The sequence below is a fragment of the Phyllostomus hastatus genome, unplaced genomic scaffold, assembly GCF_019186645.2.
Source record: "Phyllostomus hastatus isolate PE091 unplaced genomic scaffold, TTU_PhHast_1.1 phas_scaffold_216, whole genome shotgun sequence".
In the NCBI taxonomy this organism is placed as follows: domain Eukaryota; kingdom Metazoa; phylum Chordata; class Mammalia; order Chiroptera; family Phyllostomidae; genus Phyllostomus; species Phyllostomus hastatus.
In genome coordinates this window covers 5,715,579-5,743,380 of record NW_025334018.1, presented here as the reverse complement: position 1 = coordinate 5,743,380, position 27,802 = coordinate 5,715,579, and the positions used below count along the sequence as shown (strand labels likewise).

General features: G+C 39.8%; 1 protein-coding gene across 1 annotated transcript; it reads left to right on the top strand.

Annotated features, from left to right (window-relative positions):
• The first annotated feature begins 11,453 nt into the window (after window positions 1-11,453).
• TCHHL1 (trichohyalin like 1) lies at window positions 11,454-15,818 on the top strand. The gene is given in 5 exon segments (XM_045817054.1): window positions 11,454-11,590; window positions 12,930-13,085; window positions 13,559-14,800; window positions 14,803-14,989; window positions 14,992-15,818. Coding segments are annotated over 4 exon segments (1,605 nt in total). The 5' UTR covers window positions 11,454-11,590; window positions 12,930-12,947; the 3' UTR covers window positions 15,030-15,818.
• Window positions 15,819-27,802: the final 11,984 nt, after the last annotated feature.

Sequence of the window (27,802 nt, the reverse complement as noted above, 5' to 3'; positions counted from 1 at the left end):
TGTAGCAAAAGCAGTAATAAGAGGGAAGTTTATGGCATGATAGGCCCACCTCAAAAAAATATCTAAAATATACCTTAAAGAACTGGGAAAAGAAGAAATAAAGCCCCAAATCAGTAGAAAAAGAAGAAATAATAAAAAATTAGAGCAGAAGTAAATGAAATGGAAAACAAAAGCAATTTAAAAATTAATGCAACAAGAGCTGGTTCTCTGAAAAAAATACATAAAAGTGGCAAACCTCTGGCCAGATTCACTAAGCAAGAAGAGAAAAGACTCAAACAAAATCAGAAATGAAAGAAAACTTTCAATGAACACCACAAAAATGACTATAGAAAATATAACTATGAAAGGCAACATGTCTGGATATGTTTTTAGAAATATATAACCTTCCTAGACAAAATCAGGGAGAACTGGCAAATATAAATAGATCAATTAACAGTAGGAAAGTGAAACCTTCCCCCAGAACAAAAATTTAGGATCAGATGGCTTCACTAGTGAATGCTACCAAAGATTCAAAGACTTAATACCTATCTTTCTCAAATGCTTCAAAAAAAAATGAAGAAAATGCAATACTTCCTAACTCATTTTATGAGGCCAACATTACCCAGATACTAAAACCCGGCAAAGGCCAACACAAATAAAGAATATTAAAGACTAATACTTCTTATAAATATAGATTCAAAAATCCTAAACCTAATACTAGCAAATCAAATACAATAATACATTGAAAAGATAATATGCTACAATCAAGCAGGCTACATTCCAGTGTTGCAAGGATGGCTCAACCTATGCAAATCAACCAATGTGATATACCACATTAATAAAATTAAGAATAAAACCATATGATCACACCAATAGATGAAGAAAAAGCATTTGACAAGATACAACATCCATTTATGATTAAAACACTCAATAAAATGGGTATAGAAGAAAAGCGCCTCAGTATATAAAGTCAATATATGACAAACCCTCAGCTAATATTATACTCAGTGGTGAGACACTGAAAGCTTTTCCACTAAGATCAAGAATAAGACAAGGATGCCCACTCTCACCTTTCCTATTCAACATAGTACTGGAAGTCCTAGCCACAGCAATGAGACAAGAAGAAGAAATAAAAGGCATCAAAATTGGAAAGGAGGAAGTAAAACTGTCATTGTTCACAGATGACATGACATTGTATATAGAAAACCTTAAACACTCCATATGTCTGGGTATCTACCAAAAAAATTGAAGACATGTATTCTTAAAGATATATGTACCCCCATGTTCATTGCAGCATTATTCATTGTAGCCAAGACATGGAAACAACCTAATTCTCCTTTGAAAATTGACTGGATAAAGAGAGGTACATATATGTAGTGGAATACTACTCAGCCATAAGAGAGAATGAAATATTAACATTTGTGACACCATGGATGGATGTTGAGAATATCATACTAAACAAAATAAGTCAGATGGAAAAGGACAAGAGCCATATGACTTTACTCATGTGTGGGATATAAAACAGAAAGCAACAAATGAATAAACAAAATGAATTTATAGACAAAGACAACAGGATGAAGATTACCAAAGGGAAGAGGAATGCAGGAAGGATGAAGGAGGCAAAGGTGGTCAAATATATGGTGATGGAGGGAGCTAGACTATGAATTGCATTGTGTGATGAGCACACAATGTGATTACAGTGGTGAGAACACAATGCAATTACAGACGAAGTATTATAGAATTATATACTTGAAATATATGTAATGTTATTATCCAGTTACCCAAAATAAATTTAATTTTAAAATAATCAAGTGTTCTGCCTCACATATTTTTAACCCTAGTCTCATTTCTCAGAGAAAAAAACTCTCTTTAAAAATATTTTTTCTTTTGCTAGTAACCTTTGGTAGTAAAATTTATCAATTTTAAGTGATACTCCACTCTGACAAGACAGGGTTTAAATCATGTTTCTTCTTTTTCCATTCTCAATGTTATGTTTAATATTTCCATTATTCTAATCTGTTACCTTTCTAATTCTAAAATTAATAAAGAAAACCTCAGCTAAAATTGAAGTTAGAAAAGCATGTAGAAAGAGCTCTCATACCCTACCACTTATTGTCAAACAGGAAGAGGCTACCTTGTATCTCCAGCTGGAATGTGTATCTTACTGTACCACCCCATCAGAAAGAAGGAAAATTTTCTTCTTGTCCAGCAACAAGCCCAGCCAATGGAAAACACCACAGCTCAGCCAATTGAAAGCTGTTGTCACTTTGAACTCTTACTTTCCCCCAATGAATTTTCATTTTTCTTTTGCTAATGACTTCCTTGCCTCCACCTTTATTTTAAACAGCCTCCCATTTTGTATAACTACTCAGAGTATCTTTCTGCTTCTTGAATGAGATGCAGCCCAGTTTACAAATTGTTTAATAAACCCAGTTATGTCTTTAAATTTACTCTGAAGTATATTTATATTAAGTATATTAAATAAGTATAATTAACCTAATATACTTAGTTTTTGTTTTCCATCAACTTTTGACAGTGTCAGTTGCACTTTTACATTTCCAATCACAACCAGATAAACCACGCTTTTTACATAGATGGATTCTAACACTTGGAAACCAGTGAATGTCTATATTGTTATATTGAGCACACAGACCTGGAAGCAAGATTGCCTGAGAGTGAAAACTGAGTTTACCACTTATTGGCTTTGTATATTTTGTCAACTTGGTTTTGTTTGTTTGTTTGACTTTTAATTCTTTTTTTTATTTCAGGGGTTTTTTTAATCTAAAAATACTTTTTTATTCTCTGATTCTTGTTTTCTGATAGCTCTTTAGAGAACTCTGGCCTTGTTTTGGAGTATGCCAGTTAGAGTTTTTTAACTTTTCTTCTGCTTCCTGGATTATATTTATTTCTTCTGGGGTCAGTTTGTCTGTTTATCTTGTTCTTTGTCTTTCATGCTGCTGATTTACTCATATGCCTAAATATTCTTAGTTGTCTCCTTTACATCAGTTAAAAAGATGAGGGGTTTTTTTTTCTGATCTGCATAAGCAGGTCTGCTTTCACACCAGCTCTCTTCCCTGAGTGGGAATTTGTGGCAGGATTGAGAAGCCTATCAATTAGCAAGGGAATGGCTGTCAGGCTGCAGACCTGCTATCTCCCCAAACAACCCCCCATATGAAGAGGGTTTTCCTGGAGTATTAATATCTGTACCAGATGCCTCATTAGTCAAATAATACTGACAGAGCACCTATTATAATCCAGATACTCTTGCAGCTTTTGAGGATAAAGTAGAAATAAGATACAGAGTCCTGCCCTCAATAAGTTTAATTTAGCATTTATAGAAAGTTTGTTCAGCCCTAACCAGTGTGGCTCAGTTGGTTGGGCATCATCCTGCAAAAGTGAAAGGCCGCTGATTCAATTCCTGTTTAGAGCATATGCCTGGATTGCAGATTCGGTCCCCCCTTGGGGCACGTGAAAGAGGCAACCAATATGTCTTTATCTCACACTGATGTTTTTCTCCTTCCCTTCCCCTCTCTCTAAAAGTAAACAAATATTTTTTTAAAGTTCATATCCTTCAGGGAAAAGATATTGGAATTTTACTAGGAAGATTGGGCAATATATACACAGATACCTATGCTCTGTGCTCTAAAGTGGAAGAGGGAGACGGAAATGACCACTGAGACAGAAGTTCCTTACATAAACTTTCAACTGGCCTCCTTGTTTAATGCCCCACTTCTCACTCCCACCTCCATCATACCTGCAAAATCTGAGTCCAGAGCTTCTCCAGATTCTGATGGCCAGATGGGAACCTCTGCCACTCCCTCATAACACATTCTGGGCTGGGTCTTTCTCCTCTAGTTTCTATCATAAACATTCTACCATTCCTTTTCAACTTCTGTAAATATTTTACTTTTTATTGTTTATGTTATTACAGTTGTCCCAATTTTTCCCTCTTTGCTCCCCCTCCACCCAGCTCCCCCACTACCATAGTCAATTCCCACACAGTTGTCCTTGCCCATGGGTCATTCATATATGTTCTTTGACTAATCCCCTCATCTTTTTTCAACCAGTCTCAACTTCCCACCTCCCCCATTATAGCTGTTAGTCTGCACCCTGTTTCTATGCCTTTGATTCTACTTTACACATTAGTTTATTTTGTTCATTAGATTCCACATATAAGTGAGATCATATGGTATTTGTCTTTCATTGACAGGTTTATTTCACTTAGCATAATAGTCTCCAGGTCTATCCATGCTGTCACAAAAGATAAGAGGGTTTTTTACTGCTGCATAATATTCCATTGTGCAAGTGTACCATAGTTTTTTTATCCACACATCTACTGATGGGCACTTAGGCTGTTTCCAGATCTTGATTATTGTTAAGTAACACTGCTATGGACACAGGGGTGCATATGTTCTTTTGAATTAGTGTTTTTGGATTCTTAGGATATATTCCCAGAAGTGGAATCACTGGGTCAAGATTTTTAGTTTTTTGAGGAAACTCCATACTGTTTTCCATAGCGGCTGCACTAGCCTACATTCCTACCAACAGTGCACTAGGGTTCCATTTCCTCCACATCCTCGCCAGCACTTGTTTGTTGATTTATTAACGATAGCTGTTTTGGCAGGTATGAGGTGACATCTCATGTAGTTTTATTTTGCATTTCTCTGATGACATTGAGTGACATTGAGCATTTTTTAATTTGTCTGTGGGCCCTCTGTATGTCCTTCTTGGAGAAGTGTCTGTTTAGGTCCTTTGCCCATTTTTTAATGGGATTATTTTTCTTCCTGGTGTTGAATTGTTTAAATTCTTTATATATTTTGAAAATTAAATCCTTACCTGATGTGTAATTGGCAAATTTGATCTCCCATACAATGGGTTCCATTTTTATTTTGATGGTTTCTTTAGCTGTGCAGAAGCTTTTTAATTTGTTTTAGTCCCCTTTGTTTATTCTTTCTTTTATATCCCTTGCCTTAGGGGATATACTGGTGAAAATATTGCTGCGTGGAATATCTGACATTTTACTGCCTATGTTTTCCTCTAGCATTTTTATTGTATCACAGCTAATGTTTAAATCTTTTACCCATTTTGAGTTTTTTTCTGGTTTATGGTATAAGTTTGTGGTCTAGTTTCATTTTTTGCATGTACCTGTCCAGTTTTCCCATCACCATTTGTTGAAGAGACTGTCTTTACTCCATTGCATGCTATTGCCTCCTTTGTCAAATAGTAATTGACCATAAACATCTGGGTTTAATTCTGGGCTCTCTGTTCTGTTCCATTGATGGGTATGTCTGTTTTTATACCAGTACCAGTCTGTTTTGATTACAGCAACCTTGTAGTTTGATATCAGGTATTGTTATCCCTCTAACTTTGTTCTTCTCTCTCAAGATTGCTGAGGCTATTTGGGGTCTTTATTGGTTTCATATTAACTTTTGAAATATTTGTTCTAGATCTGTGAAATGTGCCATTAGTTTTTCAATAGGAATTGTGTTGAATTTATAGACTGCTTGGGTATCAACTTTGATAAATTTATTGAAACTCAGTTGTGATTCTCCTCCAGGCCTTCTCATAATTCTAATGTATTTTTTTCTTTTTGTATATTTTTAATTTAGAGGATTTCAGGAGGGACATTAAGAATATAGAGTTGCTCAGTCCATCAGTCATCTTGAATAAACTCCTACTACTTTTGTGATAAGTAAAAAAGGCAATGAAATCATGATAATAAAGACTTTTTGCATATCAAATTTTCCATTATTATAGAAAATTTTCCATTATTATAGAAAACATGGCTAATTATTTTATTAGTCACCTTTTCCAAAGTAACCACCATATGGATTTTATCTGGAGCCTTCATTCAAGACTTCAGTTGACCTTGAAGAAAAAGAGGCTCTTAAACATAGTTCCATATAAGTCAACTTCTCTTTACTACTCTTTGTCTTCACTATCCCTATATGAAATTGGAGGAAGAGAACATCATGAAGGGACCACTAAGGAGGTATTTTTGGAAGAAGAAAGGACAATCAGGGTCTTTTCTTTCTAATGGTAGAGTTATTGGCAGCAGCCTAAATAATTGGTAGAATTTTTAATGGTAGAATTTATTGTACAGCAGCCTAAATAATTTTTTAAACACTAGATAGAGAGCCATCCCATTCCTCCTTCTGCTATCTCCTTGAGTCACTGCCCACTAAGAAGTATGGGTATTAGCCCTGGCTGGTGTGGCTCAGTGGATTTGTTACAGGGTGCAGCCAAGAGGAAGGACCCCAAATGGGCATTTGGAATAGGGTCCAGAACTCAAGGTGTCCAGGAGATTTTAGGATGTCCTCCCCATCCCACCCCCAGGGTGTGGGTTGGGGGAGGGAACAAATTGAGCAGGGCCATTGGGAGCTGTTTCGCATAGCAACAGCCTTGTAGCTAACCTCTGGCGTGGTCATTTAACATATCTATAGCCTTTGGCTGGTCACTTAGATATGTTAAATAGCTGTGGCCATGCCCTGAGCCAGGGGAATGGAAGTAACTACCCCACCAAGATGTAACTGGGGGGCAGGTCCCCCCTATGTTACAGCACCTGCGTGGGAGCTTGGAGAAGATTGGCTCCATGACATGGGGTCACACCTGCCCAGATTCATGATGGCAGCCCAGTAAAGCTGTAAGGATATGAGTTCTGGCATGTGAAGCCGAGTGTGGGAGGAGTCAGAAATGGGGCTGCAGAGAAAGATTGGCACAGGGATTTAAACCCAGAGGCGGCAGCCATTGAGAGAGAGAACACGTGTCTTTAGCAGAGTGGGAACTCCGGCAGCCCTGCAAGAGAGAATCACCATGAGGCTTTAGATGAGAACAGCCACTCAGCTTTGGCAGAGTGGCGACCACCCTCCCCCCAACCCCACCGCTCCACAGCAACTGGGGAGAAGCACGCGGTTTTGGCTGAGTGGGGACTCCCATGGCCCTGGGAGAGAGGACCATGTGCCTTTGCCAGAGTGGGGAACCCCACAGCTTTAGAAAGGGGAACCACCACCTGGTTTTAGCAGAGATCCCAGTGACTCAGCTGAGGGTGCCAGGAACCCAGGGAGGTCTTGTTACAGAACAAACAAGGGGGGCCTGGGACAATATACTATTACTGAAAGAAGCCCCCAGGTCCGTTATGTCCACCACCAGAGGAAAGACATCTCTCGATGCCAGAGATTCATGAAAAGGAAAGCAAATGTTTATTTAATGCTTTACAAACTTAAAGTAGTGACCTAATATCTTTATCAAAAAATCCTAAAGTCCCTTAAAACACCCACAAACAGACACAGTCCTTCCTTCCTTCCCCCTTTGCCCAGTCCAGAGTACCGTATATCAGGAAAGGAAATAGAAGTCCATGGCTCAGGCATTCCTCTAGTTATTCCCTGTTAGTACTGTCTTGACTGGGAGACCTCCCTGGGTTCCCGGCACCCTTAGCTGAGTCACCAGGATCTCTGTTAAAACCAGGTGGTGGTTCCCCCTTCTAAAGCTGCGGGTGTCCCCACTCTGGCAAAGGCACATGGTCCTCTCTCCCAGGGCCATGGGAGTCCCCACTCAGCCAAAACCGCGTGCTTTTCCCTTCATTGGCTGCCATGTCTGGGTTTAAATCCCCACGCCAATCTTCCTCTACACCCCCATTTCTGACTGCTCCTACACTTGGGCACACTTGCCCTCAATCTGCTGTCTTCTCCAGCTTTTCTGGTCGCCATCGTGGGTCTGGGCAGGTGTGACCCCATGTCATGGAGCCAATCTTCTCTGAGCTCCCACACAGGTGCTGTAACTTGGGGGACCTGCCCCCCAGTCACATCTTGGGGGAGGTCCCTTTCCATCCCCCTGGCCTAGAGCATGGCCATAGCTATTTAGCATATCTAAGTGACCAGCCAAAGGCTATAGGTATGTTAAATGACCATGCCACGGATTAGCTGCAAAGCTGCCCTGCATGTTCTTGGTCTGTGTGCCCCTTCCCCCAACTCACACCTGTGGGGGAAGGGGTGAAGACATCTTAAAATCTCCTGGACCTTGAGTTCTGGACCCCAATTCAAATGCCTATTTGGGGTCCCCCCTCTTGGCTGCACCCTATAACAGTCTCCCAGTCAAGACAGAGTACTGACTGGGAATAACCAGAGGACTGCCTGAGCCATGGACTTCTATTTCCTTTCCTGAGATATGGTACTCTGGACTGGGCAAAGGGGGAAAGGAAGGACTGTGTCTGTTTGTGGGTGTTTTAAGAGATTTTAGGATTTTTCGATATAGACATTAGGTCACTACTTTAAGTTTGTAAAGCATTAAATAAACATTTCCTTTCCTTTTCATGAATCTCTGGCATTCAGAGACGTCTTTCCTCTGGCGGTGGACATAATGGACCTGGGGGCTTCTTTCAGTAATAGTATATTGTCCCAGGCCCCCCCTTGTTTTGTTCTGTAACAGATTGAGCACTGGACTGTGAAGCAAAGGGTTTCCAGTTCGATTCCCAGTCAGGGCACATGCCTGGGTTGCAGGCCAGGTCCCCAGTGAGGGATACACAAGAGGCAACCACACATTGATGTTTCTCTCCCTCCCTTCCCCTCTCTAAAAATAAATAAATAAAATCTTTAAAAAAAAAGAAGTGTGGGTATTAAACAGTCTTGAGTAATCACTGAAAGAAAATAGGAATGCCTATAAAAGGGCAAGAAACCAGCCTTACATTTGAAACAGGAGACAGCATAGGAAGAACTCTGAGACTGCACTGCTGTTACTAACCAGCATCTAGCATCCTGATTGCCAGGAAATGCCTCTTATCACTTGGGTCAAATGAACAGTAAACCAATGCAGGGAGGAGGAGGGAGACATGTCTCACCCACTAACTCAGTAGTCATGACCTGGTCCAATAATATTGCCAGGTGCTCCAACATCACAAGAAACACTATGTTAGCATGGGAGGAGTGAAGTCCTTGAAATTCTATGTAGTGTTTCCACTACCAGAGAAAAAAGCCTTAAAACTGTGCTTTCATCCCATGGCCTGGAATGTGGGAGAGGGCCCACTGTGCCCAAAGAAGCAGCCAAGAAAACAGCCTTGTTTAATTGTCTGCCTCTGGTCACTGTTTTACAAGCAGTCCCTAATGTCTACAGAAAGAGCCCATAAATAACTTTGGGTAACTGCCCCAACTTTAGTTAACTGCTTCCTATCATGTATGTTTTACAACAAGATGAACAAATAGGGTCTGGAGCAAGATAAGAATTTGGGCTGACAGACCCCCACACATACCTACATTTGGGTAGTCACATCCCCCCAAGAAAGCTGGCACCTCATTTACCCATTTATCAATATGTAACTTTTTTACTCCTATCCCACCAACTATGTAAGTCCTCAGAACAAAGGGCTTAGAGGGGTATCTAGGTGCTCAGGGAGCGCTTGGCGCTCTTGGCTCTCTGGCCACCTAGCCTCAGGCCACCTGGGGTCTGGCCGCCCTGGTCTTCAGCCTCTCTTACTTTTGCCACCTTGCTTTGTCCTGAACCTTAGCTTTTCACAACCCCTACCCCCACACTCTAGCTAGGCCTGTTCTCTTCCATGGAAATGGATCACTAATAAATTTATTGCACACTAACAGATTTGCTGATCTATAATTGTTTACATGCATCAGCAAGAAGAACCAGGTCTCTCCCATCAACACGTTGTTCAAAGACAAGGCAAGATTCAACCCTGACTCTCTAAATAGAAACTATAACCTAGGACCATAGACATTTAGAGTTGGAAGAGTTCTGTGCCCTTTACTGTAAGCCCCTTCAGCCATATCCGTTCCTGTGTCAGGACTTCTGTTATAACCTAGCCAATAGATTGTGAGTCAGCCTCTTTTTTGAATAGTGCTAGTGACAGGAAACTCATTATTATAAGAGCAAACTATACCATTGTCTAACTAAAGTTTGCTTTTAGAAAGCTGCAACCATTAATTCTAGCTCTGTCCTCTGACACTTCACAGAATAAGGAACACGAGATAATGGAGGGACCACAGGCTCAGAAACATTCTTGAGACATTTCAACTCTGAGTCCTGACTTTGCCATTTACTGGATACATGAGTCTTCCTCATCCATTAAAAAAGGATAACTACCTAAAAGGGACTTCAGGGATTAAATAAGAAAGCCCTTGTAAGTTTCTGGTATGCCATAAGTGCTGAGTGAACATTTGTTCCTTTCTATTCCTATTCCATTTCTCTTCCTCCTGAAAACCCTTCAAATATTTCAAAACAGCCATTACATCTTCCCTAAGTCTTTCAAGTCAGCCTTGAACATGCTCAGTTTTCTTTAATTACTTCTCAAGAGACTGGCCTGTGAGTGCCAGGCAGAGAGACATAGCTTATTCAACTTTAAATACCCCAGGGCCTGACACAGTGTCAAGAAACAGTTGGTAGTCAGGGGATGTTGACTGATGAGAATTAAAATGACCTTCACATGCCAATTTCAATTCTCAGGAGAAGTCTTCCTTTTAGAGGAATGCTGAGAAACTTTTTTATGGGCAGAAACTATCAATGTGGATTCCACCCACTCCTCTGCTCAGCATTCAGTTTCCTTGGACTTCCCTTGATTATCAGCAAGATCGAACAAGGTTCTGGTCAATATCAACGCTTTTTCAGTCTCAGTCTTCTCATGTAATTACTCCCATCCCCACCCTTCCATTATCTTGGTCTTTGTCTTTTACACTTGTTTTCATGGATCTATTTCTTACATCCTTTACAAGCTGGCAAGAATGTCTTAAAACATAGTCTATTCTCTTTATAAATATCTAAAAAAAGTGATTCTAATTCTCCTGTTAACTAAATATTCTCTAGATCTGAGGGACTCAGATCTAGGAGGAAGTAACATTTGCCAGTTAGCATCTCAGGCTCACTCCTGCCTGTCCTCAGCTTGTTGGTTTCTGTCTCCCTTTCCCCTTCACAGAAAGAACAATCATATAAATGCTCATTTCTAAGCTCCTTGGATTATCAAAGTGCCTTTAAAGAGCAGAAGTCAATCACATTTTTAAAATAGCACATCTTAGGTAAGCAAAGTTCTGCACACCCAGCAAGAGATTTCTTTTTCAAACTCTGCCTCTAGGCAAGAAGAACAGAGCACTGAAACACCCAAATCAACTGGTATCTCCACTTTAGTCACATGGCTAAATAGGGCCTCTATTTTTAAACACATGACTGACACCCATCTGTCTGGGCTGGGTCAAATACAGTCCATCCTGTGAACAGAGAGAGGAATCAGATGACTTCTGAGATTCCTGCCAGCCCTATGATTTGTCAAACAGAAATATAATTGTGTGCTTAGGTTTGAAAAAAAACAACACCACCCCAAAGATCTCTCAAAACTATAATGTGCAAAAGTCAGTAAATGAACAAAAATACCTCTTCACCTTCCTTTGGATGAGTCTGAAGCCAACTTAACTGAAGCTGCCTAAAGAAGGAAATGAAAGTAAGACAAGCTGGCAGTAGAGAAGGAGGGGAGGCTGGGTTTGGTGGTGATGAATCAGGGCTTTAGACCCAGAGGGTGTCTCCTTCCAAACTGTGCAATTAAAGACCCAATAAAAGGTTTTGGCACCTGCCATCAGCTCACAATGCCTTGCCTGCTTCACACTTGCTCTCACTCGTGAACAAGGTAAGTCTCAATGAGTATCTGCTTGAGCATACTTAGGGTGTGGGGGCTGCTTTGCTTCCTTGTGAAATTCCATAAGATTTTCAGAAGAAACGCTTTAAGTAAACCACTTCCAATTGTTAGGGTGGCCAGTGATGCAGGCTGTGACAGAATTCACAAAGAGAAGAAAATGCAGAGAGCCAAGTTTTATTTTTACTTTCCCAAGACAGGGTAAGGGCTAGGTGCGGAGAAATGCACCAGACCTGAAGAGCAGGGACTGTGAGGTTTTCTTGCATCAAAAAGGGCAAGGGTGTTGTAGCTGAGTAGTCATGGCAAATCAGTTGTAAATCAGGAGGTTTCCGGCTGATAATGCAGGCTTCAGTTTGTTTTGTTGTTATTTCTGGGTTCAGGGTCTGTGTGCTCCAGTATGTCCTGTTTGTATAAATTTTGAAACACCTGCATGGGGGATGCGTTTAGCAATCTTTCCAGTTCCAAGATGACAGTTAATTATGCCTGACAGGCTGAAGGAAAGAGAGATAGCTGGCACTGGTTAAGAAGTCCTGAAAGGGGCTTTTTTGTCCTTTAACTGAGATACTAAACTGGGAGCTCCAGCCACCCAAATGTACCATCCCTTGCTTCCAGAACTTCTTTGATTATTGTTTTACCAAGCAATGTGAATCATTTTTTTAATATAAACTGTTTGTAAGACATAGGAATGAATACTATTTAACAAGACACATAGCTCAGACCTGTATAAAAATACAGAATTATTTAAATGATGGGTATTGACTGAAGGGTCAGAACTCTATTTATTTTACCAGTAAGTTCACTGAGCCATGTCTTCCTAGAGGAAAAAAAAAGTTGCTTCAGCCTGCATGCATAGCAGGTGATTTTCTTGGCCTTTTCTTCCCTCTACAAACTTTCCTAACTTCAAGTTACACTTTCCCAAGCAGAGGAGTTAAACTGAGCCCAGGTGGGAGGAAAACAGGTGGGCATTGTTAGATGAGGCTGAAAGGATTGGTCCCAATCTGTGGGCTTTATGTGCGCATTTCAGTATTTATATTTGAGTTCATTTTCCACCCTCTTTTTGCAATAAAGCTTTGTCTGAACATACAGATGTCCCCGTTTTCCGAAGGATAATGCAAAGTGTCTCTTCTAATACTTACCTTTGCTAGATCTGATATTGCCACAGTATCTGGTGCAGAACTAAATCACCCCTAAAGTTCAAATACAATATTTAAAATACAGAATAGAGCAGACGATGCAATAAAACTGGGAGAAAATCAGAAAGAGGGACCATCTTGTTATCTCCTTCTTGAAGAACCCATTCTGGGAAATGAGCTTTGTTTGTTCTTCCTCACAGTCTCCTGAGTTTGTCAAGATGCCTCGACTCCTGAGAAATGTCCTCTGTGTAATTGAGACATTCCACAAGTATGCCAGGGAGGATGGTGATGAAGTGACCCTGACCTGCAGAGAGCTGAAACGGCTCATCCAGAACGAGTTTGGGAACATTCTTCAGGTGAGGTGCTCACAGAGCTGTGCACATCCTTCTCCACTTGTCCTTTCTCCATAATCCAAGCAGGGCAGGTGTCTGCGATCCCTGTCTGTCTTGCACCTGGCTCCCAGCTCTCGGCACTCACTGCCTTTTAAGCAATTTTTTTTTCAGTCTCAGCTCCCTACTCTGTGCAATTGCTTAGCCAGCCTTATGGAGAAAAGTGAAGTTTTCCTTACTGGGACTATTACTTCGGCAAAGTAGGCTTTTGAGAGGAGTCATGAGCCAGTATGCATCTAAATGCAACTCATAGGTGATATAAATGCCCCTTCTTACCCATTGCTTTCTCATGAAAAATGGCATCCAGGGAAAAATCCTACTGTTGGGGGAAATTTCACCAATGCCTGAGGAATAGGGTTAAAAAATGAGTGTTCTTGGGGGACAGTCAAGATACTTGTCCCCTTGTAAACAGGCTGACTTCTCACTGTGTTTTCATGCAGCCACATGTCATTCACGATGTGGAGAGAAACTTGAACCTTCTGGCTCTTAACAATGATGGCACCATCAGTTTTAACGAATTTGTTCTTACAATCTTCAACTTGTTGAACCTCCATTATCTTGACATACAATCATTACTGCATCCAGAACCAAGACAAGTGTCTAGCCCAGAAGAGAAGCCAGATGACATGGAGGCCCATGGAACAGTAGTGCAGGGAGAAAGTGAGAGAAAGACACAGCTACCAGCCCTGAAAGGTGAAGCACAGGATGGAAAGTATCAGGAACTCCAGGAATCATCAAAAGAAAGGGATGCTGAAGAAGGTTCTAAGACAGAAGAGTTACACTCAGAAGATCAGAATCATCCTGAAATTGAAGGAGCGGTCACCTCAGGAAAAGAGGCAAGACATGCAGATGAAGGGACAGCAGAAACACTTGTGAGCAACAAAAATGCCCCTGCAGCAGAAAGGGCACCAGGAGCAAGAGAAAGAATATGGCAGTTGTCATCGCTTGAGAACCAGTCTGGAGGGGAAAATAAGAGGGTCACCAAGACTCATGACAAGCCAGTCAAGGAGGATGATGGTAACCAGGGGGAGGATCCTGAGCCAACAGTCACAGAGAATGATAAAAGGTCTTCTGAAACCCCTAACAGCCTGACTCCAGAAGATGGTGACAGCAGCTCAGGGACAAGTGATCTTCTTCTGCAAGAGGATTCCCAGAGTCAAGTAGACTCACTCAGAGAGTCTGCACAAGGAAGTTGCCATAATAACCCAAACACTCAGAAACAGGTAGCATTGGGTAAGAAAAACAGAACTCAGGAGGCAGCTGGAGGAGAGGATGAGCAGCTCAGCAAGGAACAGGAACAGCCTGAAGGAGAAGAGCACAGGATTCAGGGCTCAGCAACGAAAGGCCCAGGCCCAGCTGTGGAGCACAGTGGACACCCAGAGGCACAGACACACCTTGAAACAGAGAAACTTGTCACATGGGAGGAAGAAGATAAAAGCCCTCAAAAGCTGGCGGGAGAAGTTGATGACCAACAAAATCCAGCCAAGAAGGAACATGATTCTTCTTCAATCTTCCAGTCAGGCCTTGAAGAGAGGAATCAGAGGAGCAAAGAGCCCTGTTCTGCAGAGAGAGGTACAGTGTAGTCCAATCCACTTTACAAGTACCTGCAAGAGAAGATACTGCAGCAAACACACACAACCAAAAATGAGCATCAAAATCAAGCTCAGACATCCAGGGTATCAGGTCAGGTCCAGCGCTCTGCAATGACCAGTTCAGCAATGAGATCTCAGATTGTCTTGTCTTTTTCAATGACAGCTAAGCTTTACAACAGTACACCAAGGAACTTCTGCCTGGTAAGGATTCTGCTGATGCACAGCAAACATCAGCTTCCGAGGCTTTGGAAGATAAGCAAGGCCACCCTCAAACACAGGAACCAGACCACAAAGGAAGGGGAGCACCACAAAGCAATGAATCCTTATCGCTATCCCTGGAGAACTTCAGTACAGCTCAACATGTCCCAAACTTATTTCCTCTTGACCACCCTCAACATGTACACATGTATGTACTCACATGTACACATTCAGATACAGAATGATAATCCCTTCAATTCCCTTCCTAAATTTTTACAAGAGCAAATAATAAAGTATTCAGCAGTGGGAACTACCTCCGAAGAAATGTCACACCAAACAAACATCTTACCATGTGATGCTACTACCAAGTGCTAAAATGGACTTTCTCAAGGGACAATTTATCACAACTTAACTGTCACTAAAAATGGAAAAATCCCTTTCATGTCTTTAATAGTTGCCAATTTCTTCAACTGATTCATTAACTTTTTATGATGTGGCAGTAGGAACTATGAGACTCTACAATACTACCTTATAATCATAAAATATCATTAATTCATAGTCATAGATGATTATGTTTCATAATATTTTCTATACAGATTTCATGTTTATCCCAAAATTTTATCTCTCAGAATAATCTCAGATAGCATTATAACTAAAATAATTATGACATCTAGCATCCAATTGAACTAGATTCATTACTCTTTATTCATGTCCAGTTGCAACTCAATATATGCCATATATTCATTCTTTCATTTATTCATTTAACAAACCTTTGTTAAATCCTACTCCTTACCCAGCCCTTTCATAGTTTCTGGATCAAATAAGCAGTCAGAATACAAATCTAAAATATGCATGATTTCTTAAGAAGTTCTTATAACCAACCATCAACTAAGTCTACAAATATGGTTTGTAGACCATAGACAAATATGGTCTACCCATATGGTTTGCTAAGGTCATTGTATTAAAATTAGTAATTAAATAGCCTGATCATCAATACTTTTTGTTGGTATACTTTTTTCCTTTTATTTCCCATCTAGACTTTAAGACATCGATCAGAGACAAAAACAATCTCTGGGATTTCTGTTTTAAAAGAACCGCAATTAAAGGGTGATGCTCTCAAAACTTATAGATGACATAGAAAAAGAATAAAACAGTTGTCACATAATTTTTCCTGAAGCCAGAATACCCCCTCTCCTGGGTATTCTTCCTTTGAGGCTCAAATTTCTTCCACTTCATTTCACACCTTTTCCAGAATCTAAAATTCTTCTCTATTTCCTCCCCTTCCACATTTTCAGATCTTCTCATTCTACCTGTAAACATGAATGAATATTCCTATCTAAATAAAGAATTCTCTTAAATGAGCAAGAGACATGAGACAATTCATATATATATATATATATATATATATACCAGAACATAAACTAAACATCTCTTTTGGCAAGTAACTTAGCAATATATATTAAGGACTGCAAAATGACAAAGGTCATAAATAATAAATTCACAGAAGAAGCTATACAGCTCTGGTTGGATCAACTCAGTGGATTGAGCACCAGCCTGCGAGGTTAAGGGTCACTGATCTGGTTAGGGTCAGGGCACATGCTTGGGTTGTGGGCCAGGATTCCGCTTGGGGGCGTGCAAGAGGCAACTGATTGATGTTATCTGGAGCACATTGTTTCTCTCCCTCTCTTTCTCCTCCCCTTCTCCTCCCTCTAAAAGTAAATAAATAAAATCTTTTTTAAAAAGAAGCTATACTGATAATAAATATATGAAATCCTCACTAGACTTCAAGAAAATATGAATTTAAAATATTTTTTCACTTATCAATTAGTAAAGCTTATTAATTTGTTTTTAATAACTATATACTAAGGTTGATAACCAAACAGAAAGTGAAATACAGCTGATAGGTATGTATATGAGTACAACCTTCCCAGAAGGCAATAATAATATGCATAAAAATATATTAAATATAAAGAAATAATCAGGAATTTGTATAAAGATTCATCTACAGAGATATTAGTCATTGCCTATTAAAGATAGCAAAACCCAAAAATAACCTAACTGTACATCATTACAGGAATTTTTAACTAAGCTATGGTTACTAGGTACTGAGGCATGCCAAAACCATTAGAAACTATGAGGGAAGATATTTAATTAAATGAGGAAGGATTCACTAGATACTAAGCTTTGAATAATATAATATAGAGTATGATTTCACTTAAAAATTAATAGATGCATAAGTAGGCAGAATATGAGACCAAAACCTTAACAATAGTTACCTTTAACTAGGGCAACTATAAATGATATTTACGTCCTATTTTGAGATTTTCTTCATTTTCCAATTTCTTATAATAAAAATATAACATTTGCAATCAGAAAAATAAATGCTATTTTAGAAACTAATTGATAACTTTTAACTCTAGCCTCAAGAAATAATCTAAAATAGAAAAAAATCTTCACAAAAATGTTCACAACACCATCATTTATAGTAATAAAAAGTACAGAAAATCAAATTTCTAATAGAGGAATAGGTTATGAAAATTACCCAATATGCCCTTGATGGTTATTATACAGTCTCTAGAATGTGCAGTTATGAAGCATCAGCACTCATGGAAAACTCTTTATGTGGAAATACATGATACCATTCTGTGCTTACAGTACACTATCAACAATATTTTTTAAATTACTTATATACTCTTGCATGATGGGTTTGAATTACACAGGTCCACTTATACATGGAATTTTTTCAATAAGTACATACAGTACCTTAAATGTATTTTCTTAATTACATTTTATTTTCTCTAGCTTACTTTATTGTAAGTATATGCAATATATAACATACATACAAAATATGTGTTAATCAACTGTTTATAGCATGCTATTGGTAAAGTTTATAATCAACAGTTAAGTTCTGGAGGAGTCAAAAGTTATACATGCATTTTTGACTGTGAGTGTGGTCACCTCCCCCATAACCTCTGCTTTGTTCAAGGGTCAACTATAAATATATATGAGAGGAAATATACCTAACCATCTGCGATTTTCATCTCTTGGTAATAGAACATTGTGATTTTTTTCCTTCTTTCTAAATTTCTATATTTTCAAATTTTTCTGTACTGGGTGTTGTTTATTTATTTCCTAATTTAAAAAGTAAAATAAATAAATAAAAATAATGACAACTTATCAATGTTCTCTTCACATTCTAACATTCAATTTTTCTCCCCCTCTTTCTGGCCTCCATTCTATCCCTAACACAGGGCAATTTTTCCCCACCATTCTACAAAAATTCTTCCTTTGAAGAACACATTGCCCTCCTACTGACAAGTCTAAAGACATTTATCCTCTGTGTTTTGTTTTGTTTTGTTTTGTTTTGTTTTGTTTTGTTTTTGCCTCTTGTGGCAGCTGATACTGGCGACTGCCCCCTCCTAAAACACTCATTTCACTGGTTCTTCCCCACCTCTCTATGGATCCTTCTCATCCAGTCCCCAAGACTGTGGGCTCTTTCCAAGGGCTTTTCTTTTCCTAGACTTTCGCCCTCTGAGAACCTTTTTTTGGCTCAAGTTACTATTATCTCTTCTACACCAGTGAGTCTCAGTTCACCTTGTTCAGACTTGACTGTACACTTCAATCCAACCTACACAAATGCTCACAAGATAACACCCCTGAGATTGCCCACCACTCCCCAGTAACCTGGCTTTTCTCAGTTTCCCTCATTCTGTCATTCTTTCTTTCTCCATTCGAACCAATTTCAAATGCACAGACTTTGAACTCATCATTTGCTTTGTCTCCCTTATTCTCCCTATCTAATTCACTATAGGATCTCAACAGGGTCTTTCATAAACTCATTTTACAGATCCGTCCTTCATTCTCCATTACCTATATGACTTCAGGTTCCTTCCACCTAAAATGCTGTTTCTCTTTCCTCTCTATAGATTTATGTCCAAATCCTCCTAATCCTATGGGATCCAACTCCAATGTCCCTTCCTTCCTTCCTTCCTTCCTTCCTTCCTTCCTTCCTTCCTTCCTTCCTTCCTTCCAAGATTTTATTTAAAAATATGTTAGTTCCAAATATTGGGTGAAGCACCAGAAATAGAACAGTAACAAAGAAAATTAAGTACTCTTTGCCTTGGAGTTTGTTTTCTAATGAGGGAGAAGAGAGACAAACAACAAAAAATTACAATAAATAAACAAGACAATTCCAGTATGGTAGTGAGGGCCAGGGGAGCAGGAAGGCAGAGGCAGGCAGACTTGCTGCTATAGAATATTACTTGAACCTTTCCTGCTGCCTCCAGCAAAACAAATGTTGTCCTCCCTTAACTCCATAGTTTTTACTTATATATCTTTTTTTTTAAATGTTCACCCTTACAGTTATTCGCGTGCTTGTCTTAGCTCTCCTCTCAGACTATAAGCTCCTTGATGACAAGGCTTGCTACTTGCACATCTTGCTAGTCTGCATTAGCATAGATCTTAGCAGCAGATGTGTACTATGAGTTCAATAAATGTTTGTTGAATAAGTAAACAAATACCAATATCATTGGAACAGCCTCTTAGCTGTCCCCCTGCTTCCAGTCCATTCCTCATTTAATCACTCATGAATTTTGAAAATTGTTGTTTTTGTTTCTCTGCATAAGACCTCTCAGTGACACCTCTAGTTTCCTACCTGCCACTTTGAATGTAAACTGATCAAACTCTCTATAATAGACCTTTAATTGCGATTTAGAAATGTAGAACTCTTACTAAGAGCACTGGGTTGGTCATCTAATTGTCTTTTAACACTCACCTTGGTCATTGAAATCTTGTCTCACTAAGTTGACAGGAACATTGTTGGGATCAATTTCATTCAATCATTTCATTTAAATATATTTATTAAGCACTTGCTATGTGTCAGGCACTGGTGGACACTGAACAGGCCCTAGTGAATAAAATAGGCAGGTCCCTGCCCCCATGAAAGTTACAGTCCTGAATAAGACAACTGTAGAGTGCTGCAAAGAACTATTCAAAGGCAAGGTGTTCATCATATTATTGCTTCCACCTCCATGCCTCTGCACTTGAGATTAACCTTCCCTGAAATGTGTTTCCTTCCTCTACTTTCTCAATCATCCCTGTCCATAAAGTCCTGGACTAATTATAATCTAGACTAAGTATAACCTCTTCCCAGAAGCTCAGTGATCTTCTAACTACTATATCATCCATAGCCTGCACCACCCAGATTAATACTAATTCTTGCTGGCTGGTGCTACCTACTAATTGTTCTTTGAGTGTTATTTCCCCAACTTAAGCTCTCTGACCTCAGCATCTGCCTGTGTGAAATGTCATTATAATAACCCACAGGGCTATCATAAAGAATAAAAAATAGAACTAGTATACAGAATATACAAAGAATGCCTGTAAGTCAATGAGGAAAAAAATCCATTTCTAAATAAATTTTATTTCTAAAATAAATTTTAAAGTAAAAGACATGAACAGTCACTTCAGAAAAGAGGATATCAAAAAACCCAATGAAAAGGTACTCAATCTCATTAAATATTAGGTAAATGCAAATTAAACCACAGTGAGAAACTACTAAATGTCTGAAATTTAAAAATGATAATACCAAGTGTGCACAGAAGGAGAGCAAGTAGAACTCTCACACTGATTGCAGGAGCATAAATTGCTATAGTAATCATTTTGGATAACTGTAGGTCAATATTTATGAAAGCTGATCATATACAAACCCTATGACCAAGTAGTTCCACTCCAGGTATATAACCCAATAGAAATGCACCAAAAGGCATTGTCAAAAATATTGATAGAAACTTTTGAAGGTAAATAGCTCACAGGCCCATCAACCAAAAATGAACAAATAATTTATATTATAGTCACATGATGAACTATACTATAGCAATGAGAACTACAGCTGTACACCGCAATGTCGAAGAACTTTATATGCATAATGTTGAGCAAAATAAAGCTACACACAATGGAACTCATATGGAATGATTGCACTTACATAAAATTCAAACAGAAAAAAACCCAAATCTATGCTATTAGAAGTCAGGCTAATGGTACAAGTAGAGAAGAGGAAAAGTATTGGCAAGAAAGGGACTTCTTGGACGCTGATTAGTATCCTATTTCCTGATTCAGGTGGTGCTTTTATTGGGAGTGTCTATTTTGTGATCATTCATCAGATTGTACACTTATGATCTGGAGATTATACCTCGATAAGAAAATTTGTTTAAAAGGAATAAATAGAGTAATATCCATGAAAGTGCCCAGCAAACTGCCTGGCATAATAAGTGCTCTATACATATGTGTTTACTACTTACCAAATCCATAGGAGGCAATTTATCTTTTAATTCAACAATCAGTCAGCTACTGAATATAACTACATATACAGGATATATAGTGATGACCAAAAATGACATAATTTTTATTTCAAAGAGTATATATTCTGATGCAAGAAGACAGTCATTCAAAAAATTAACACTAAAACAATGCAAAGTTACATACTGTGATAAATACCATGAGAAAAAAAAACAACAGAGAGACCTAATTTAAATTAAGGAGTCATTGAAACCTGAGAAAGTGGCATGTTGTCATGATCAATTCATGAATAGGACAGCAAAGCTGGGAGGGTCAGTCCTTGGAGATCAATGCCCTACAACACACTTGAATGTGTATCTGTCATTCTGGGAGTATTACTCATAATAGTTATCATGGCAAGGGTGAATAAAAATTCACATTTGGTTCTCAAAATTCCAAGAGAGAAGTATTTAAGAAGTGAGGAAATGAGCCCTGCCTGGGTGGCTCAGTTGGTTGGAATGTCTACTCATACACCAAAAGGTTGCAGGCTTGATCCCCTGTCAGGGCGTGTACAAGAGGAAACTGATCAATGTTTCTATCTCACATTGATGTTTCTCCCTCTCTCTCTCTCTCTCTCAAATCAATGAACATATCCTTGGATAAGGATTTTTTAAAAAGTGAGGAAATGACGAATAAAGACATAACAGATTAGTAGTTAAGAATATGGGCCTGGGAGTCAGACTTTGCCCAGGTTTATAGGGGTGCCCAAACTTTTGGCATCTCTGCACCACAACAGAAGAAGAATTGTCTCAGGCTACACATTAAATACATTGCGACATGATATCACAAAAAAGTCTCATATTTTAAGTAAATTTATGATTTTGCCTTGGGCTGCATTCATTCATCCTGGGCTGCATGTGGTCCATGGGCCACAGGTTGGACACCCCTGATTCTGCCACTCACTTACAGTGCATTCTTGGGCAAGTTACTTAACCTCTCTGTGTTTCAGTTTATGTATCTGCTAAAAATGTTGCATAAAAATCTCAGAAGTTCATCGACTAGTCCTGGACTTGGGTCAGGAACCACTTCAGAAGAAAAGGTCAACTCATAGTCTGCAGAAAGAATGCATGAGACCCAGAAAGGGGATGTGACTTGCCCAAGGTCATTTAGCCCTTGTTGGGAAAGGCAACCTCATGTACACAGTCTATGACATACAAGTGAGTATACTCGGCTACATGGAATGGACCTTAGGCCTAGAAATACTTTCTTACTAAGAGTTAAAGAGCCCACACAGCCTGTGCCAGGCTTAGCACCTTGTGTGGGAATATCTTTTTCTGATTCAGACTCAGTGTGGACTCCACTATTCTGCTTAAGCATAAACATCATATGGTACCTGGTCCACTGCTATTCTGTCCCAAGTGGGGCAGGGACAGGGTCATCCATTTTGTGGCACAAGAGGGGTACGCGCAGGCCAATGGCCTTATGTCATCTGCCAGAGCCAGGGCTAGACCACTGGCCTCCTTGAGGTCCCAACCTTGGCTCTTTCTAGATCTCTAATGTTGGCTCCCTAGGCACAGGATACAACAGCTTACTTCATTGTTAGATTCCCAGGAGAACATTCAGGTTCTGGGTCCATAAGTCTAAATGGAATACAAACCAAAAGATGGAGTAATCTAAAGAAAAAAGCTATACAAAGTTCACCTTTCCTTCCAGCCTAGCTTCCTCACCCCTAGAGACATGATGCTGAGTCAGTGGCTGCCCCTGGGTGCTGTCAGGACTATGACACACCTACTGAAGATGCCGATGCACTGAGTAGTGGCCCCCATCAAAGCCTCCAAAAAGGGCAGGTAGAGGCCAGTTTCCCAAAGCCGATCAGAATCACCTGGTACTTAAATCTAATACCTGTGATCCACATGAAAGTGCAGGCTGCCTTCAGTCATTCCTGACACATTACACAGAATGCAGTAGGTTAGGAACCTGATTAAGAGAAAGATCACCACTGTGGCCAATCTCCATGTAGAGATGTGTGATCTTCTATCCAGGTGAAAAGATTGCTTCAATGTCTTGGTTTTCATAATGTCACCCTGCCTGACACCCACTTTTCTGGTTTGTAGAGTCTGAAGTTCTACCTTCCTCCACAGAGCTGAGGGGGCACCAGCATGCAGTGCTCATCAAGGAGGCCAACTCACATTCCTGCTTGGGGAGCAGTGTTCACAGATATTGTATACGAGGCATGAACCCTTACTCTTCCAGTAGCCAAAATTCTATCCTTGGCCCACGCAAAATCATGAGAAAGCCACATAAAGGAACCACATTCATCTCCGCTTCAGAACCACCTTCACTGAGTAACATTTTAAAGTCACTTACCCAGGTTTTTTACACCCATTAAATAACAACTCCCCATTCACACCCTCAATTTTTGTCTAAACTACATAAAACAGACATGAGATATTCACCACTGGTTTGGCTGTCAAAATGCTGTTCAGGATTTTGTGCATTTCATTATGAGGTGCCCACACTTATCAAGTCCCATGTAAGACATTTGTTTTAGAATTTAATTATAAGAAATGCTTTCTTTCCTCATTTAAAATAAAATGACATCCTATTTTCCTTTCATGAGAGACTGTGGCCAGAAAGCTTGAGGTGTAATCATAGCAGGTGTGTTGATCCTTATGGTTGGTGTATTTGAATTTTCCTTTTTCCTAGTTCTAATTTCATGTTTTTTACTAGTTTATTATCCATGTGTTTTACTGTAAATAGCTTCAAATCTGTGTGAAAAGGCTATAACTAAATACATTAAAGGGGGGAAACTAAGTCTTCAATCCCTCTCAAAGATTATAAACAGTGAAAAAAGACATACTTTGGTTTATATACAGTAATATGTGTTTCCAGTTTTACTCTTTAACTTCTTTTAATTGACTTTTAGAGAAAGAGGAAGGGGGAGAGAGAGAAACATCAGTTCCATTCTGCATGCACCCCAACCTATGCTCTCCAACCAGGGACTAAACTTGCAACCTAAGGTATATCGAACCCACAACCATTCAGTGTATGGAATGACATTCCAACCAACTGAGCCACACCAGCCAGGGCTCTAGTTTTACTCCTTATATGTTTATCAGAACATATTAAGAGGGAATATGTTTATCAGAGTCTAGATTAGAATAATCTAGAGATCCATGGATGTTGAGACATCAGAGATGCCACACTCCTACAAGCATGATCCTGAGTTTCACATAAATGACCCAAATGGAGCTTCCAACAGCCAAGTCCATTCTGTCCTTAGAGTCAATTTGACTCTGCCAGGAGCTGCCATCATTGATGAGCCAGCCAATAAGCATTTACTGACCACACCATTTGCAACCTTTAATTCTTTTAGGCAACGTGATAGGGCATGGATAAACAAACAAATAAATAATGACTAATGGAACCCAGCACCATTTCAAGTGTTAGGTTTTAAGGAAAATAGAATTTGATCTCTGCACCCAAGCAGCTCACAATATAATTGAGGAGACAAGGCATCCTCATGAAACAATTGGAGATTCCAGCCAAGACATAGGTATAGGTAGATATACTTTGCCTCTTTGCACAGCCAAAAGAAGGACAATAACAAATTTAAAAGCAAAAAAATAACCAGAACTGCCAGGAAATAGAACTATATGGAACTCTGACAACCAAGGAGTTAAATAAGAAACATTCATCCATACTGGTAGGAGAGGCAGAGATGGACAGCTAGGGCAGAGAGGACACAAGGCAGCAGCTGAAGGACTGGGCAGTCACATATTTGCATGCAGATAAACCAGGAGGAACAACTGGGGAGTAAAACAGACCACACAACCCAGGGTTCCAGCATGAGAAAATAAAGCCTTGAAAACCTCTGACAGTAGAAATCTCTGGGGGGTGCAGCAGCAGGAGAAACTCCTAGTTTCATAGGAGAGTTCATTGGAGAGACCCACAGGGTCCTAGAATGTACAAAAACCCACCCACCTTGGAATCAGTACCAGAAGGGCCCAATTCACTTGTGGGCAGAGAGGGAAGTGACTAAAAACCAGTGAGAGCAGAGCAAGACAAATTGTTCCCTTTCAGACCCCTCCCCCACAAACAGTGCCACAACACAGCAAAGCAGATTGCCCTACCACGGCAAATACCTAAGGCTCCACCCCTTACAACATGTGTGACAGGTGTGTTAAGACAAAAATATGGCTCAAATGAAAGAACTGATCAAAGCTCCAAAAATAGAACTAAGCAATAAAGAGATAGCCAATCTATAAGGTACAGAGTTCAAAACACTGGTAATCAGGATACTCACAGAAATGGTTGAGGATGGTTGCAAAATAGAGGAAAAAGTAAAGGCCAGGAAAAGTGAAATAAAGGAAAACATACAAGGAACCAACAGTGAAGGGAAGAAAACTAGGACTCAAAATTTGGAGCAAAAGGAAGAAATAAACATTCAACAAGAACAGAATGAAGAAACAAGAATTTTAAAAAATGAAGACAGGCTTAGAAACCTCCGAGACAATTTTAAATGTTCCAACATCCAAATTATAGGGTTGCCAGAAGAGGAAGAGCAAGAAATGGAAAATTTATTTGAAAAAACAATGGAGAACTCCCCAATCTGGCAAAAGAAATAGACTTCCAAGAAGTCCAGGAAGCTCAGAGAGTCCCAAAGAAGTTGGACCTAAGGAGACACACACCAAGACACATCATAATTATATTACCCTAGATTAAAGAAAAGGAGAGAATCTTAAAAGCAGCGAGAAAAGGAGAGTTACCTACAAAAGAGTTCCCATTACACTATCTGCTGATTTCTCAAAAGAAACCTTGCAGGTAAGAAGGGGCTAGAAAGTATTTGAAGTCATGAAAGACAAGGGCCTACATCCAAGATTACTCTATCCAGCAAATCTATCATTTAGAATGAAATGACAGATAGAGTGCTTCTCAGATAAGGTCAAGTTAAAGGAGTTCATCATCACCAAACCCTTATTATGTGAAATGTCAAAGGGACTTATCTAAGAAAAGGAAGATCAAAAATATGAACAGCAAAATGACAACAAACTCACAGCTATCAACAACCAAACCTAAAAACAAAAACAAAAACAAAGTGAACGACTAGAAGAGGAACAGAATCACAGAAATAGAGATCACATGGAGGGTTACCAGTAGGGAAGGGGACAGGAGAGAATGAGGAAAAAGGTAGAGGAAATAAGAAGCATAAATGGTAGGTACAAAATAGATAGGGAGTGGTTAAAAATAGTGTAGGAAATGGAAAAGCCAAAGAGCTTATACGTGCGACCCATGGACATGAAGTAAAGTGGGGAGTGCTGGTAGGAGGGGGTGTGCAGGGCACAGGGGAATAAATAAGAGGAAAAAAATGGGACAATGGTAATAGCATAATCCATAAAATACATTTTTAAAAACTTAAAAAAAATAAAATATTGGAGAATATGCAATTAAGTGATGAAGACATTATCACTGAACCTTTGCCTCATGCCTCAGTACAGACCTCGCTGGGTGTGGCACAGACAATAGGTATAGAACCTTCAAGAGGGGCAAGATTGTGGCCCTGACTGGTGTGGCTCAACTGGTTGGGCATCATCCTTGGGGCAAAAGGTCAATGGTTCAGTTCCTGGTCAGGGTACATACGTGGGTTGCAGGTTCAGATAGCCAATTGATGATTTTTCTCCCTGTCCTTCTCCCTCCCATCCCCTCTCTCTAAAAATAAACTTTAAAAATTAACAATAAATAAGTAAATAAGTAGGGCAAGATTATGGGAAGTCACCGATTTATTCATTAACAAATGTTTGCTGTGTGCCTATCACCTGGTAGGCATTTTCTGGGTCCTGGAAAAAGAGCAGTCCCTGCCCATGGAGCCTAGTTCTAGTAGAGAAAACAGAAAATAAACAAATAAGCAATTATATACTATGTCAGATAGGAATCAATGTTTGGGAGAGTAAAAAGCAGAATGGGGGGGTCAGGAGAAGTAAGAGTGTTCCCATTTAAGAAAGGGTGGTCAGATAAGATCGAGTGCAAGAAAGCCAAAGCAGGGAGGATTGAGGGTGGGAGGTGGGGATGGCTAGGGAGGTAGGGAATGGTGGAGGGAAAAGGGAGACAACTGTACTTGAACAACAATGAAAAAAGAGAGAGAGGAAGAAAAAGAATGGGCAGTCAGATGACGTGAGCAGAGAGCTGCTGGAGGGAGAAGGGAGCCATGCGATGGTTACTACAGGAAGATCATTCCAGCAGATGGTGCAGCACAAGCCAAGGCCCTGAGACAGGCGTGTCTAGGCTGTTCAAGGAGCAAAAAGGAGGGCAGTGTGGTGGGAACAAGCAATGACACAGCAGAAGAGGCACAGCAGCAAAGAGGCACGATAAAAGATGAGGCCAGAGACAGTGCAAACTCAGTCAAACCACCAGGGAAGGCCTCTTCAAGAAAATGAAGCTCAGCTAGGAGGAAATTCAACTGGTTCCTCTCGAGATAAAGGGAACACCGTGAACAAAGGCTTGGATGCAGGGAAGAGCCCAGGAAAGGCACAGTGCCCTGACAGCCTAGGGTGTAAAGTCAATCAGACTCCAGATGGGGGCAAACATGAGAGAAGCTTAAATGGTGAGGCTGGGCCTGTG